This window comes from Sphaerodactylus townsendi, unplaced genomic scaffold, assembly GCF_021028975.2.
Source record: "Sphaerodactylus townsendi isolate TG3544 unplaced genomic scaffold, MPM_Stown_v2.3 scaffold_497, whole genome shotgun sequence".
Lineage (NCBI taxonomy): Eukaryota > Metazoa > Chordata > Lepidosauria > Squamata > Sphaerodactylidae > Sphaerodactylus > Sphaerodactylus townsendi.
In genome coordinates, this window is record NW_025950690.1 from 1 (window position 1) to 13,293 (window position 13,293).

Below are 13,293 nucleotides of genomic sequence, written 5' to 3' on the forward strand. Positions count from 1 at the left end.
CAGTTGCTGTGGGGACAGCCTGGAATCGCCCTCCACTGAAGGGAACCAAGTCGACCTTAGCTCCCTTCTGTAGTGGGGAAAGCCCCCTGATGTATCTTTTGGCCATGGGCCGCCACTGTTTCATAGATCATCTACAATCATAAATACGCAGAGTCCTGTGGCATCTTAAAGATGGACAGATTTATTGTACATAGAGCCCACTTCATCATATGCATGAAGTCATCTCTCATCTCCAAAAGCTGATGCCACAATAGATGTGTATGGCATTATATCCCATTGAAGCCCTTCCCCTCCCCAAACGCCACCCTCCTTAGACCACAGCATGGTGTAGTGGTTAAGAGCAGTGGGCTCTAATCTGGAGAACTAAGTTTGATTCCCCACTCCTCCACTTGACCGAGATACTTTTATCTGGTGAACTGGATTTGTTTCCCCATTCCTACATTCCTGCTGGGTGACCTTGGCCTAGTTGCAGTTCTCTCTCTGAACTCTCTCAGCCCCACCTACCTCACAAGATGTTGTGGGGAGAGGAAGGGAAAGGAGTTTGAACGTCAACTTGGCACTCCTTACAAGAGAGAAAGGCAGGGTATAAATCCAAACTCCTACTCCTACTCCTTCTTCCTCCTCCCTCCTCCTCCTCCTCCCTCCTCCTCCTCCTCTTCCTCTTCTTCTTCTTGCTGCACCAAATCAGCACAGTCACTCCCCTGGAATTTGCATCTAGAAGGCTACAAAGTCCCATCATTCCACATGCATACAGCAACCTTCAGAGCACTGTTGGTATGTAGATTAATTCTACGAATCCCTTATCTCTAGGAGTTTCCATTATCCTGCTGCTGTTCCTTACCTCAAAAAGTGGTAGATCATGGGATAAGAACTTCGGCAAATTTACATCTATAATAGATCTAAGAAGCAAAATTTCTTCATTTTCTTCGGGATATTTCAGCTGCCAAAAAAAGAAGGAGGAGGAGATGAAATGGATTTCAGAGATATAAATGTGTTTCAGATCGTAAATCAAACTGCTAATATTTTCCATATCCCCACTGTTTCCTTCACGTGTTCCCGCATTGTGCCTGTAGGTTAATGATGCGTGTTCCAGATTAAGGTTGTTACAAATGTTCAGGAGGTCTTCACAGCACAATCTCTGATTGGTGACAGGGCTAATCAAGATGCGTATTTTAAAAGCAATGGGAAGCGTTAGTATCAGCTGGGCTTTAAATGCTTCTTTATGCAGGGAAAAGGGAGAACTCTGCATGCTTTTTCAGACTCTGGGATGACCTGTCTCTCTGGGTAGGAGATGCAGGGTAAAGCACTTTATCTCAGCTGTCATGCTGGAAGAGTCATGCCTCTCTGTGGCTGAAAGTAACCCAATAAGTTGCCTTTTTCTCCAGCAGTCCTTCCCTCGTGTCTTTGATCTTTCTGAAGGTTTAGGCCTCAGGAGAAGAACATATGGCCGACTCTCATACCGAACTCTCAGGTGGCCACTAATGGTGGGCCATCTCCCAGTGATTCCTGCTGCTGCCCACCAACACTCAGCTGTTTGCGGGGTAGAAGCAGGCCAGCTTAAAGAAAGGGAAGTGGTCAGTGTCCGCCCATGATGATGTCACTTTCAATGTGATGTGGAAGTGCTGGTGTTGCATCAGAAGGATGCTCTAGTCTATCCCAAAACTCTATGGTGTCAGGTCCATGCCTGTCAGTGCTTAGATGTCTTGCTGTGTGGGAATTGCAAATGTTTCCTGTAAATGCTTTCCTGTTTCCCTCTCCCCTCCCTGGCAATTCTCTGGCGCCAGCCCTCCTGCGGGAAGGTGCGGACGTTCCCAGGTTTCTTGAAGCTCTGTAGTGCAAATGTTATACACTTTGTGAAACACATTTGGTGGGAATCGAATGGAGGGAGGAATTGAAGGATATAATCACTGGATCTAAGCGGGGGAGCTTAGATTCAGCTTTCTCTGTTACTCTACGCGTTGTAGAAATAAACTGCTTTAGGACTTTCCTACTGTCTCTGTTATTTCCACGTTCGAGAGCCTGACAATGGCAGGGGTCTTCAAACTATGGCCCTCCAGGTGTTCATGGACTACAATTCCCATCAGCCCCTGCCTATTTTATTTCCTTCCAAGTCAAATTTCAGTCGCAGCATTTGACTGAAAGGGGTACTGGAAGGGGCAATCAGAGAATCAAAATTACATTCATAAACGTACCCACCATGTCAGTCAATTTCACAGGGACCTCTCAAATATGCAGTGGCAAGTGGCTGCCTCTTATGATTTCCTCTGAAGGAAACCCCCGAGAGTACGAGCCATGTGAGATATTATGGCGGCCACAGTGGGCTTGCGGCTACTGTACAATCTCATTCGGTTCTATGTGATTTCTTGCATAGTACAAAACACAGTGCTAGTAGATGCTAATTAGATCACTAGGAACATGGACAGCTCTCTACCTTCAGGTTCCCCGCGGCCGTGAGCACCGACTTCACAGCCCTCATCCCATAATCATAGTGGTGCTGGGAAGACAACTGTTCTGAACAGAGGCGGTAGGTAGCCACGATCTTCACTGAGAGGGGCCGGGCGGTAACGAACCCACAGGAGTAGAGGACGATCTCCGCAATCATAGCATAATCAGGCACCATCATAGCCACTGTCCGAAACAGGGCCTGCGAAGCAAACATGGAGAGTCACCCTGGCGCCAGCGTATTAGAATGCCCCGACAGAGCCCCACTATTTTGTTCAAGCTGTTCAATCAAATTTTTTTCGTAAAATCATGGGCCTTCCAAATTGCGTATGTTATGCGGCTCTCTGCTTAGAACTGGGCCAAAATGCATTGGTCTACAGGGCTTGGTCGAGGGCCTTTAAATTTTGGCTGCACTTGCATTATACACATAATAAGCACTCCCTGGTTCACCTAATAATATCAGATACCCAGAGTAATTCATGGTTCTCACTGATAGAGAGGAAGATCAAATCAATTGGTATACCCCTTGACTCCCTTCTACCTTTAACTTGTTCAGAATCGTATAAATTATTAAAACAAAAATTGTTGGTGAGAGAATGGAAATCCATTTAACCTCTGGCAGCGAGGAAAAACTTTGTTCACCTTTTACATCTATCAATCTCCTTACAACATAACAGAATGGCTCCTCCCATCTGTACTATCCACCTAATCCCAGATCAGAGAAGAGTTTTTTCACTCGCTCATTTCAATGTTTTCCCTTCACATATTAATGAGGTAGATATAACAATCTAGAAATGTGCAAAAGGGTGTGTTCATGTGATGCAAATCAATTAGAAACATTAACTCACCAATTATTCCGTTGTCCTAAGTCGGCAAGTATTAGAGTCAAATACTCTAGGTTGCTTTCTATGATACCTAGCGAGCTGGATGAGCCAAGCAGACTATTGTTTTTATTAAATAATACTGATGCTACATTCTGTAAAATGGCTGCGAACTTTCTGCTGGAAATATCCCATAAGCAACAGTATGCATGAATCAACTTCATTTGTTATATGTTGCAAGCTTGTATTTTGATACGATTTTGATATGATTTTATACTGTTTATGCCAAATAAAGGCTAAATGAAATGAAAATTTTGTTCAAGCCTAATTATCATATTTCCAGATTTGACACTTCAAGAGTACAAAAAAATTCTGCCAACAGCAGTAAATAGAATAGAATAGAATAGAATAGAATTGAATTGAATTGAATTGAATTGAATTGAATTGAATAGAATAGAATCTTTATTGGCCAAGTGTGATTGGACACACAAGGAATTTGTCTCCGGTGCATATGCTCTCAGTGTACATAAAAGAAAATACATTTGTCAAGAATCATAAGGTACAGCACTTAATGATTGTCATCTAGGTCTAGTAAGCAATCAGGAAACAATCAATAGTAATAAAAACATAAAATGTAAAATCATAAAATAAAATGAAATGTCAGCACAGGCTATAGTCATACAGTCATAATTGGGAGGAGATGGGTAATAGGAATGATGGCGGGTGAAAAGTAGTGCAGTAATTATATAATAAATATATAATAAATAGTTTAAAATTATTGAGAGAATTATTTGTTTATTAGACTGATGGTATTCTGGAAAAAACTGTTCTTATGTCTAGTTGTCTTAGTGTGCAGTGCTCTGTAGCGACAAGCTTAGAGGGTAAGAGTTGAAACAGTTTATGTCCAGGGATGCGAGGGGTCAGTAAACATTTTCACAGCCCTTTTTTTGACCCGCGGTAGCATACAGGTCCTCAATGGAAGGTAGGTTAGCAGCAATTGTTTTTTCTGCAGTTCTGATTATTCTCTGAAGTCTGTGTCGATCTTGTTGGGTTGCAGAACCAAACCACACAGTTATAGGAGGTGCAGATGACAGGACTCAATGATTCCTCTGTAGAACTGTATCAGCAGCCCTTTGGGCAGTTTGAGCTTCCTGAGTTGGCGCAGAAAGAACATTCTTTGTTGTGCTTTTTTGATGACATTTTTGATATTAGGCGGCCATTTTGGGTCATGAGATATGATGAATCCTAGAACTTTAAAGGTCTCTACTAAGTTAATACTCAGTTGTCTAGTATTGTGAGTAGGAGGTAGGATGGGAGGGTTTCTCTCCTGAAATCTACCACCATTTCTACGGTTTTAAGTGTAATTCAGCTCTAGATTGTTCCAGTGGCACCACGAGGCTAGTTGTTCAACCTCCCCGCCTACATGCGGTTTCATCATTGTCTCGAATGAGACCAATCACTGCTGTATCATCTGCAAATTCTTGGCATTTTAACAGATGGATCGCTTGAGATGCAGCTCATTGGTATGGCCAGAGAGAAGAGAAGTGGGTGAAAGTAATAATAGCCTTGGGGGCCCCCTGTGCTCATTTTACAGGTGTCTGATGTAATTTTTTCCTAGCTTCCACCCAAGGTTGTTCCCATCTGCTAGGAATCTTGTGATCCACTTACAAATATGCTCAGGTACCTCGCTAGCTGATTTAGTTTGGCTAGAAGAATGTCCGGTCTGATAGTATTGAATGCTGAACTAATGTCAACAAAGAGGGACCTTGCATAGGTCTTTACGATTCAAGATGCTGTAGGGAGGGTAGTGCAAAGCCATATTAACAGCATCATCTGTCGATCTATTTGTTTTGGTATGCAAATTGCAAGGGGTCCAACAGTGGATCCGTGGATGGTTTTCAAATGGTACATCACTAGCCTTTCAAAAGTTTTAATAACTATAGATGTTAGAGAAACTGGTCTGTAGTCGTTCAGTTTCTTGATGGACGGCTGCTTCGGCACTGGGACGATAGTGGAGTGTTTGAAGCAGGAAGCGAAACATAGCACATCTCCTAGTGATTTGTTAAAGATTTGGGTGAAGATGGGGGCCAATTGGACAGCACAGACTTTTAGGCAAGAAGGTGTTATTCTTGTCTGGGCGCTGATTTGCTTTTCCAGGCTTCTGTCTGTGGAAATAGATCTTGCACTTCCTTTTCTGAGATCACCAGGGGTTGTAAACCCAATGAAATGGGTTCAGTTATAGGAAGTTTGGCTATTGTTGGTGCATCTGAGATAGAGGTTGTGGAGAAAGGAGTGACTGTAGATTGTTTTCAGAACCTACAGTAGAACACGCGTTCAGGTCGATCTGCCAATTGCTGATTTCCTTCAGCTTGGGAAGGTGGTTTACTGTAACCGGTGTGTTGATATTTTTTTTGAGAGTTTTCCACATGTTTGCTGCTGTTCGTTTGGTGAAAAACTGATTTTAGCTTTTCAGAGTAGTTTCTTTTGCTGCTCTGATCTCCTTTGTTAATACACATTTCTGGCCTGATTGTACAGCATCTCTATCACACCCTTTCTGTAGGCCTCTTCTTTTGGAATCCACGTGAACTGCTTAAGTTTAGCTGTGAACCAAGGTTTGTTGTTTACCTATATATACGCATAGTTCCTGGATTTGGTATACAAAGATCTTCACAGAAGCTGACATATGATGTTGTTACGAGGTATCTGTGAGTTCATCCAAATCTGTAGAGGTGTCTTTAAAAATATTCCAGTCTGTACAGTCAAGGCAGAGCTCTGCAGCTTTAACTTTGCCTCTTCAGTCCAAGTTCTCACTGGATTTAGTTATTGGTTTTCAGTGGCTTTAAATCTTCTTGTTTGTAAGCAGGAATTTACAAGTGTAGAAATCATGCAATGATCAGAATGGCCTACAGCCAAGCCTACGTGGTAAAGACCCCGATAAGCATCTTTCAGTGCAAGTTGTATAGCAGTGGTCTAAGATATATTCTTTTGCCTCTGGTGGGACAGTTGACATGCTGAAAGTATTTTGAGTAGATCTCTCTTCCCCTTAAAGTTTGCTTTGTTTAAATCTCCCAAAAATAATAAATCCAGTGAATCAGGGTATTTGGCTTCAGCCTCCATATAAGTAATCTGATCGGTTAGAGTTCTTAATGCCTTTTTTACAGATGCTTGTGGGATGAATATAAACCAAAAAACAGGAACTGGAATTCTATCTCTCGAGGGGAATATTAAAAGGGTTTGCAATTAATAAGTAAGGACCTCCAGAATTTTCCATCCCACAGAAATTTTTTGAATTATTGTTATGTCTTGACACCAGCTTTTGTTGATGTATTATACATAATCCTCCTCCTTTTCTTCTTACCTGAGTAATTCTTCTGCGAATCCTGTCTGAGACGATACGATATCGACGAAGAAAACCCCTGTATGCACACATGCTATTATCATCAATGCTCTCGATTTAGCCAGGTTTCAGTAAAAGCATAGGGCAGATGCGTTGTAAAAATCAGAATTGCATCTGTTTAAAAGAAGTATTTCATCTTATCCTTGTTTGGCAAGTGAGCATAAATTGGTAAGAAAGATTGAAGGGAGCGGGGTTTTTTTAATTCCCTTATTCCTTAGTCTATTTTAAAAAATTCCCCGCCCTTTTACCTCTTAAATCGGGCCTCTGCCGCCTCTGTGCTTGTTTTTGCTTGCTGATCTGTTGTTGCCGGGAAATGGCTGCCTCCTGTCTGCTGAAATTTCCATCCATGGTTGTAAAGATCCTGTTGTTGCCGGGAAATGGCTGCCTCCTGTGCTGAAATTTCCTCCGTGGTTGTAAAGACAGATAGGGGTAAAGTTGCAGAGAGCCACTCCTTTAAGGAAGCGTCACCCTAATTTTCTTAGCAGATTGGTCTCTGAGTAATGAAATTCAAGTTGTAGAATTGCATGGAAATATGTAGAAAATGCTTGAGAGAAGCCATTTGAGAGCATTCCACCGAGGCAGCCCTCGTCGGCGCCATCTTGGGGGAGGACAGCACAATATTATCACAATATTGCATTAAGCATACACCTGCATCATCTGTATATAGTGTCTTGTGGCTGATGGCAATTGCTATTCACTACATGGAGAAAAGGGAAATACATACATGACTGATCCGGGGCAGTGGCCGGCTGGCAGCAGTGTCACCACTATATCTTCTTTCTCACCAGAGGCTTCCTCAACAAGAGAAATCTGAGTTGGCGTTTCAACTTCCAGAGAAACAATGTGGTTCTCCCAGAACTTGTATTTTGGATTAGTCAGTAGCAATTCCCTCGTCACAGGAGAACAGTACAAACAAACTTTCAGGCTGCATGCTAACCTTCTTTTCAGTGCAGGAGCTCTGAGTCCTTTCATATGATCCTTGTGGCAATGGGATAGGAAGTAAGCGCGGGCTCGGAGGTTGTCTCGATCGAAGCGGTCTATGGAGGTTGTCTCGATCGAAGCGGTCCATTTATGTCCAGTAAGACATAAATGGAGTCAAGTGAGCCGATTCAACTGTCAAGCGAAATTTGCAGTCAGTGTGACCCAACCCATGGCTTCATCAGTAAAAAGCAGTCCCCCAGACAAAGCATCCAAATATGACTTAAATGCAGAGCATTTTGTTGGGCAAAATCTTCTGAACTTATGAGAATGAAGAGGCGGGCAAAACAGAAAAAGGATTACACGAAGAGTGTGCCAACAAGTCACAGCTGACTCACGGCGCCCTCATGAAATTCTGCCTTGTGGAGTTTTCAAGGCAAGAGATGAGTGGAAGTTATTTGCCAGTGCCTGCCTCTGCATAGCAAGCCTGGTCTCCCTTGGGGGTCTCCCATCCATGTACTGACCTTGATCAACCCTGCTTAGCTTCCAAGCTACAAGGACTGGAAACTGCCCTCCCGCCCCTTCTGCCCAGGGGATGTGGGCCATGACCAGATGCTGGGCCCCCTTTTCCCCAGGGTGGGTGAGCCATGACCAGATGCTGGGCTCTTCCAACCTCCCTCCCCCCCCGGGTGAGTGGGCCACGACAAGATGATGGGCCCCCTTCCCCCCTTCTCCCTCCCCTCCTTCTCCTTCTCCTTCTCCTTCTCCCTTCGCTTGATCAGGGACAAAGTTGTTATAGGCCCCTTCCGCACACGCAAAATAATGCGTTTTCAAACCACTTTCACAACTGTTTATGCCATTCCGCACAGCTTCAAAGAGCACTGAAAGCAGTTTGAAAGTGCATTATTCTGCATGTGCGGAATGAGCCATATTTGGCTAATTTACAATGCTAACTTTCCTAATACGTTTTTAGACTGCAAAAAAAGTATACTCGTTGCAGGACCTTCAGATTGTCTGGAAGTTCTGAGCGCCCAGCATAGCCGGGATTCATGGTGATGAAGACAGCGCAGGTTGGGTTCAGTTTCAGCTCAGTCCCTTCAAACACCAGGATGTCAGACCCAGAATTGATACCTACGGACCAAGGGAAACGGTGTTAATTTTTCTGAGGACTGAAACGTTGTTTTATTTTAAACTAGCATTGAAGCCCATTCCAAATGGCCATGAAACGGGCTCCAGGAAGGGCAGGGGGAGTGTGCGTGTGGGGGGGTGGGACTGGGCAGGCTGGTGGCAGGTTGTCCTGAATGCCCGCCTTTTCCACCCACCCAGTTACTTATCTCGCCAGCTCTCCCACTCCTCCCGCTTACGCCAGGGTTGCTGTGGCACTCTGCTGCCACTCCGACATCACTGCGTGCGGGCAGGGGGCTTGAGGCCTCACAGATGGGTGGCCAGGCCAGGGCTCCTTGTTGGGGCAGGGGGAAGGTTGCTGGGGGGATGGGGAAGCGAGTGGGGGGCCTGGCAGAAGGACGGCCATTCACTGCTTTTCCGCTGGGCCAGGGCTCCTTGTTGGGGTGGGGAGATGGATGGGGGAATGGGGAGGTAAGTGGGAGGCCTGTCAGGAGAATCTCCTGCATGCCCTTTGGCTGAGGGTGCGTCGTTGTGACATTAGCGAAATATATAGGGAAAGACTAGTATATAAGATATATATATATATAAACATTTACTTACTTACTTATATCCCGCCCTCCCCAACAGGGCTCAGGGCGGCAAACATCAGTAAATCAAACAAAACACTACAAAAAAACCATATATAAATATATATAAAATATATTATCTAAAATAAAATATATATAAAGTAAGGAGTGATGCAAGTGCGTGCAAGTGCGATGCGTGCCAAGTCGCGTCGTCGTCGCACGTCGTCGCGATGCGTGCGTGCGTGCGTGCGTGGATGCATGTATTACCTCTCTGGATAGTCAGAATTTGCTGTGCCACAACAGAAAGTACTTCCAGGTCAATTCTGTTGAATTCATCAAAGCAAGCCCAGGCTCCACAGGAAAGGAGGCCCTAGAAAGAAACACACACATAAAAAAAAAATCCACCTCCCAACATCATTTGTTGTCAATTTTTTTTTAAAAAAAAGAACAGAATCAGGTTTGAAGGAGAACACAACATTTATCAGCTGACTCAAATTCTGTTCCATATTTTATCCAGTTCAAAAAAATGCTTGGCAGAAAAAAAACCAGGTAAAACACGGAACGTTTTTTTGCGATCGATAAAATAATAACAGTAACAAAATTAAGACCCTGGTGAAACCATCAAATCTTCTTTAAAGCCTTCCAGAAAGAATGCATTTTGAAAGAGTACCAGAAGGACTGCAATGCATGAGCACAATGTACCTCCTTAAGGAGTCTAGCAACACTTCAGAGGTCAACGAAAGGGGGGGGGGGGGGGGGTTAGAAGCTTCCAAGAGCAAAAGTGCCTATTTTAGCAAATGAAGATTGCTCTGATTCTCCAAAACTGGAGGTCTTGTTGGTCTCTGCTAGTGGATTGGAATCTAGCTGTTCTACTGCAGACCAGAATGGGCAGATTCCATACAGGCCAAATATAATGGGTGTAAGTGTAACCCACGCCATTTTAGTAATTTTTGGTTTTGTTGGATCTTAGGGCCCAGGGGATAAGAGCTCACTGAGCATGTGCAGTTGGTCAGCTTGCTTACTTATCACCAACTGCAAGAGCCCCACCCTCCTCAATTGATCTGGCCTGCAGCAGGAGAAGGAAGGCCTACAGCTTAATTGAGGGAATGGCTTATTTTTTTTTATAGGCCCAAATTGAGGGAAGACCTGCAGCAGCTACATCAGATGCAGAAGGCCAGATGGGAGAAAGAAGCCCTGCTTGATTAATAGTTTGGACTTTATTGCTATTCTTTCATCACTGGACACTGTTAGTGGTGGTAACTGTTCTGAGTGCTTTTTCTTAAAACAGCACTGAAGATTTTGTACAATTGAGTTGTGCTGTATATATATACTCACTATATGTTCACTATTATTTATTCTTCAATGATAGAAAGTTGTGTTCAGATTAAAAGTTTGTTAATTTGTTCAAGCAATTTCATATTGGTTTGTTAAGCCCCAGGGTGAGCTCCCGAAGGCACCTGGTGGGCCACTGCGAGGAGCAGATTGCTGGACTAGATGGACTCTGGTCTGATCCAGCAGGCTAGTTCTTATGTTCTTAGGGTGCTGTCATATATTATTTCCTAAGTCTCCAATGGAGATTGATGTGGCCAAGGATAAGTAGGTTACATAAGCAGTGGTGGGATTCAGCCGGTTCGCACCACTCCAGCAGAACCGGTTGCTAAAATGGTGCTTGTAAACAACCAGTTGTAAAAGTATTTGAATCCCACCACCGGAACCGGTTGTTACATGATTTGAATCCCACCACTGGGTGTAGGACTTTCTATAAACCGTGAGGGGGGGGGGGGGGCTCGCACCAGTCTTGTTCCCAAAACGAGTTTGGCCCATTTTATTCCCCTCAACCTGGGATGGCAAAACCGGTGGTCCTTTTGCACAATCCCAGGCTCGAGGCACTCCCGCACAAACACAACAGGCAGCAGATGCTTTATTTCCCTCCCTTCTGCCCGTTCACTTTAGGTTCCGTGCCATCAACTGCCAGGGAGAATCCACCCGAACGCCATTCTGGGCACGTTGCCCAACATGTGGGCAGGTTCTCTGAGCACCGGGAAGGGTACAAAATCCCCCAAGCATATTTTGTTTTCGCGGCAGCGAGTATGACTGCCATATAGATCAGTGGTGGTGAACCTTTTTGAGACCGAGTGCCCAAACTGCAACCCAGAACCCACTTATTTATCGCAAAGGGCCAACACGGCCATTTAACCGGAATGCTGAGGTTTTCGTTTAGGAAAAGACAGTTGGCCCAAAGGCACACATTACTTGGGAGTAAGCTTGGTGGTAGTCGGCGGCTTTGCTTTGAAGCAATCGTGCAACGCTTCGAATGGGTGAATCGTGACCTTAGGAGCAAGCCTCATTGTCAGCAACAGAGCTTACTCCCGGGTAAAGGATTGTGCTTTAGTTCTTCCCATGAAAATCAGTGGGGTTTAACAGAACAGGGTTACCTACATGTCGTGGCCAGCAGCTCAGGCCAGCCTAGATGTGCGTGGGGGGGGGGGCAATCTCCCCCCCCCAACATGACAAACTCTGTGCACGCGTGCCCACAGAGAGGGCTCTGATTGCCGCCACTGGCACCCATGCCATAGGTTCGCCATCACTGATATAGATGGACAGCAACACATTCATTATTGCTCCATGGTTGCAGGGAGGTCCCTTTTCCTTTCTTTTGTGTGTTGCACAGGCACACCTACACAGGTGCAACCAATCGTATTGTGGGATGTTTGGCACAGCTGCGTGGGTTCATTTCTATATGCCTACACAGCTACACGTGTGTTGTAGGAATTAAAAAAGAGAGAAGCGTCTCCAAGAAAAGGTGCGAAAGCAACCTGGATTTGTCTCAGGTTTTCACAGCCAGATTCAACTGGTTGTGGTGGGTTTTCCGGGCTGTGTGGCCGTGGTCTGGTGGATTTTGTTCCTAAAGTTTTGCCTGCATCTGTGGCTGGCATCTTCAGAGGTGTATCACAGAGAGAAGTCTGTTACACACTGTTTCTAGACCTCTGAAGATGTCAGCCACAGATGCAGGGGAAACATTAAGAACAAGATCTACCAGACTGAGCTACCGCCTCTTCCCTGATTTTTACACAGGAAGCTGGTTTAGGCTGAATCAGTCCATTGGTCAGTCAACGTCAGCATTGTCTACTCAGATAGGCAGTTGCTCTCCAGGGTCTCAGGCAGAGAAGGGCCTTCCACATCACCTAGGCCCGTGATGACGAACCTATGGCACGGGTGCCCAAGGTGGCACTCGGAGCTGTCTCTGTGGGCACGCATGCCGTCATCTCCCCCTCCCCCCCTCGCCCAGCCAGAGGCGGCTGCCAGCAAACGCGTTGGGAGTCACACTGCCCAGGCTGGCCGTTCACAAGGCACTCTGCTGGCTGGGGATGAGCTTCAGGGAGGTCCTCTTGAGTTGACCTGATTTGCTGTAAGTATTATTATTATTATTATTATTATTATTATTATTATTATTATTATTATTATTATTATTATTATTATTATTATTATTATTATTATTATTTATTAGGTTTATAAACCGCCCTCCCCCGAAGGGCTCAGGGCGGTGTACCATCTACCGCCCCACAAGTACACCCCTCCCCCACAAAGCTTGGGAGACTGGAGGCTGGCACACTTTCCTTGGCATGTAACTTTGCCGTGTTGGCACTTTGCGACAAGTAAGTGAGTTTTGGGTGGCAGTTTGGGCACTCGGTCTCAAAAAGGTTCGCCATCACTGGGCTAGCCTGATCCATCCAGATCAGAGTGACGACAGCAGTGGAACTAATTCAGAACAAACTCATGCACAAGTTACTTCTTCTCATCTGGAGCACATTCAGATTGCAAGATGGGTTCCAGTAACAGTCATGCATACCTTAAAGAATTTCCCTAGAGCCAGGTAATCCAGTCCATCTGAACAATTGAAAACCACACATTGTTTGGCAACCGCTTTCGCTAAGTCCTTTGTCGTTTCAGTTTTTCCAGTCCCAGCGGGGCCTTCCGGGGCGCCCCCAAGATGCAGGTGGAGAGCACCAAACAGAGTTCTGAA

General features: G+C 45.0%; 1 protein-coding gene across 1 annotated transcript; it reads right to left on the bottom strand.

The window, feature by feature from the left end:
- Positions 1-841: 841 nt before the first annotated feature.
- LOC125425450 (dynein axonemal heavy chain 7-like) lies at positions 842-13,287 on the bottom strand (the record flags this gene model as incomplete). The annotated part of the gene is made up of 5 exons (XM_048483053.1): positions 842-940; positions 2,432-2,644; positions 8,582-8,709; positions 9,537-9,639; positions 13,120-13,287. Coding segments are annotated over 5 exons (711 nt in total), but the record flags the coding sequence as incomplete, so codon positions are not given.
- Between the last annotated feature and the right edge of the window lie 6 nt (positions 13,288-13,293).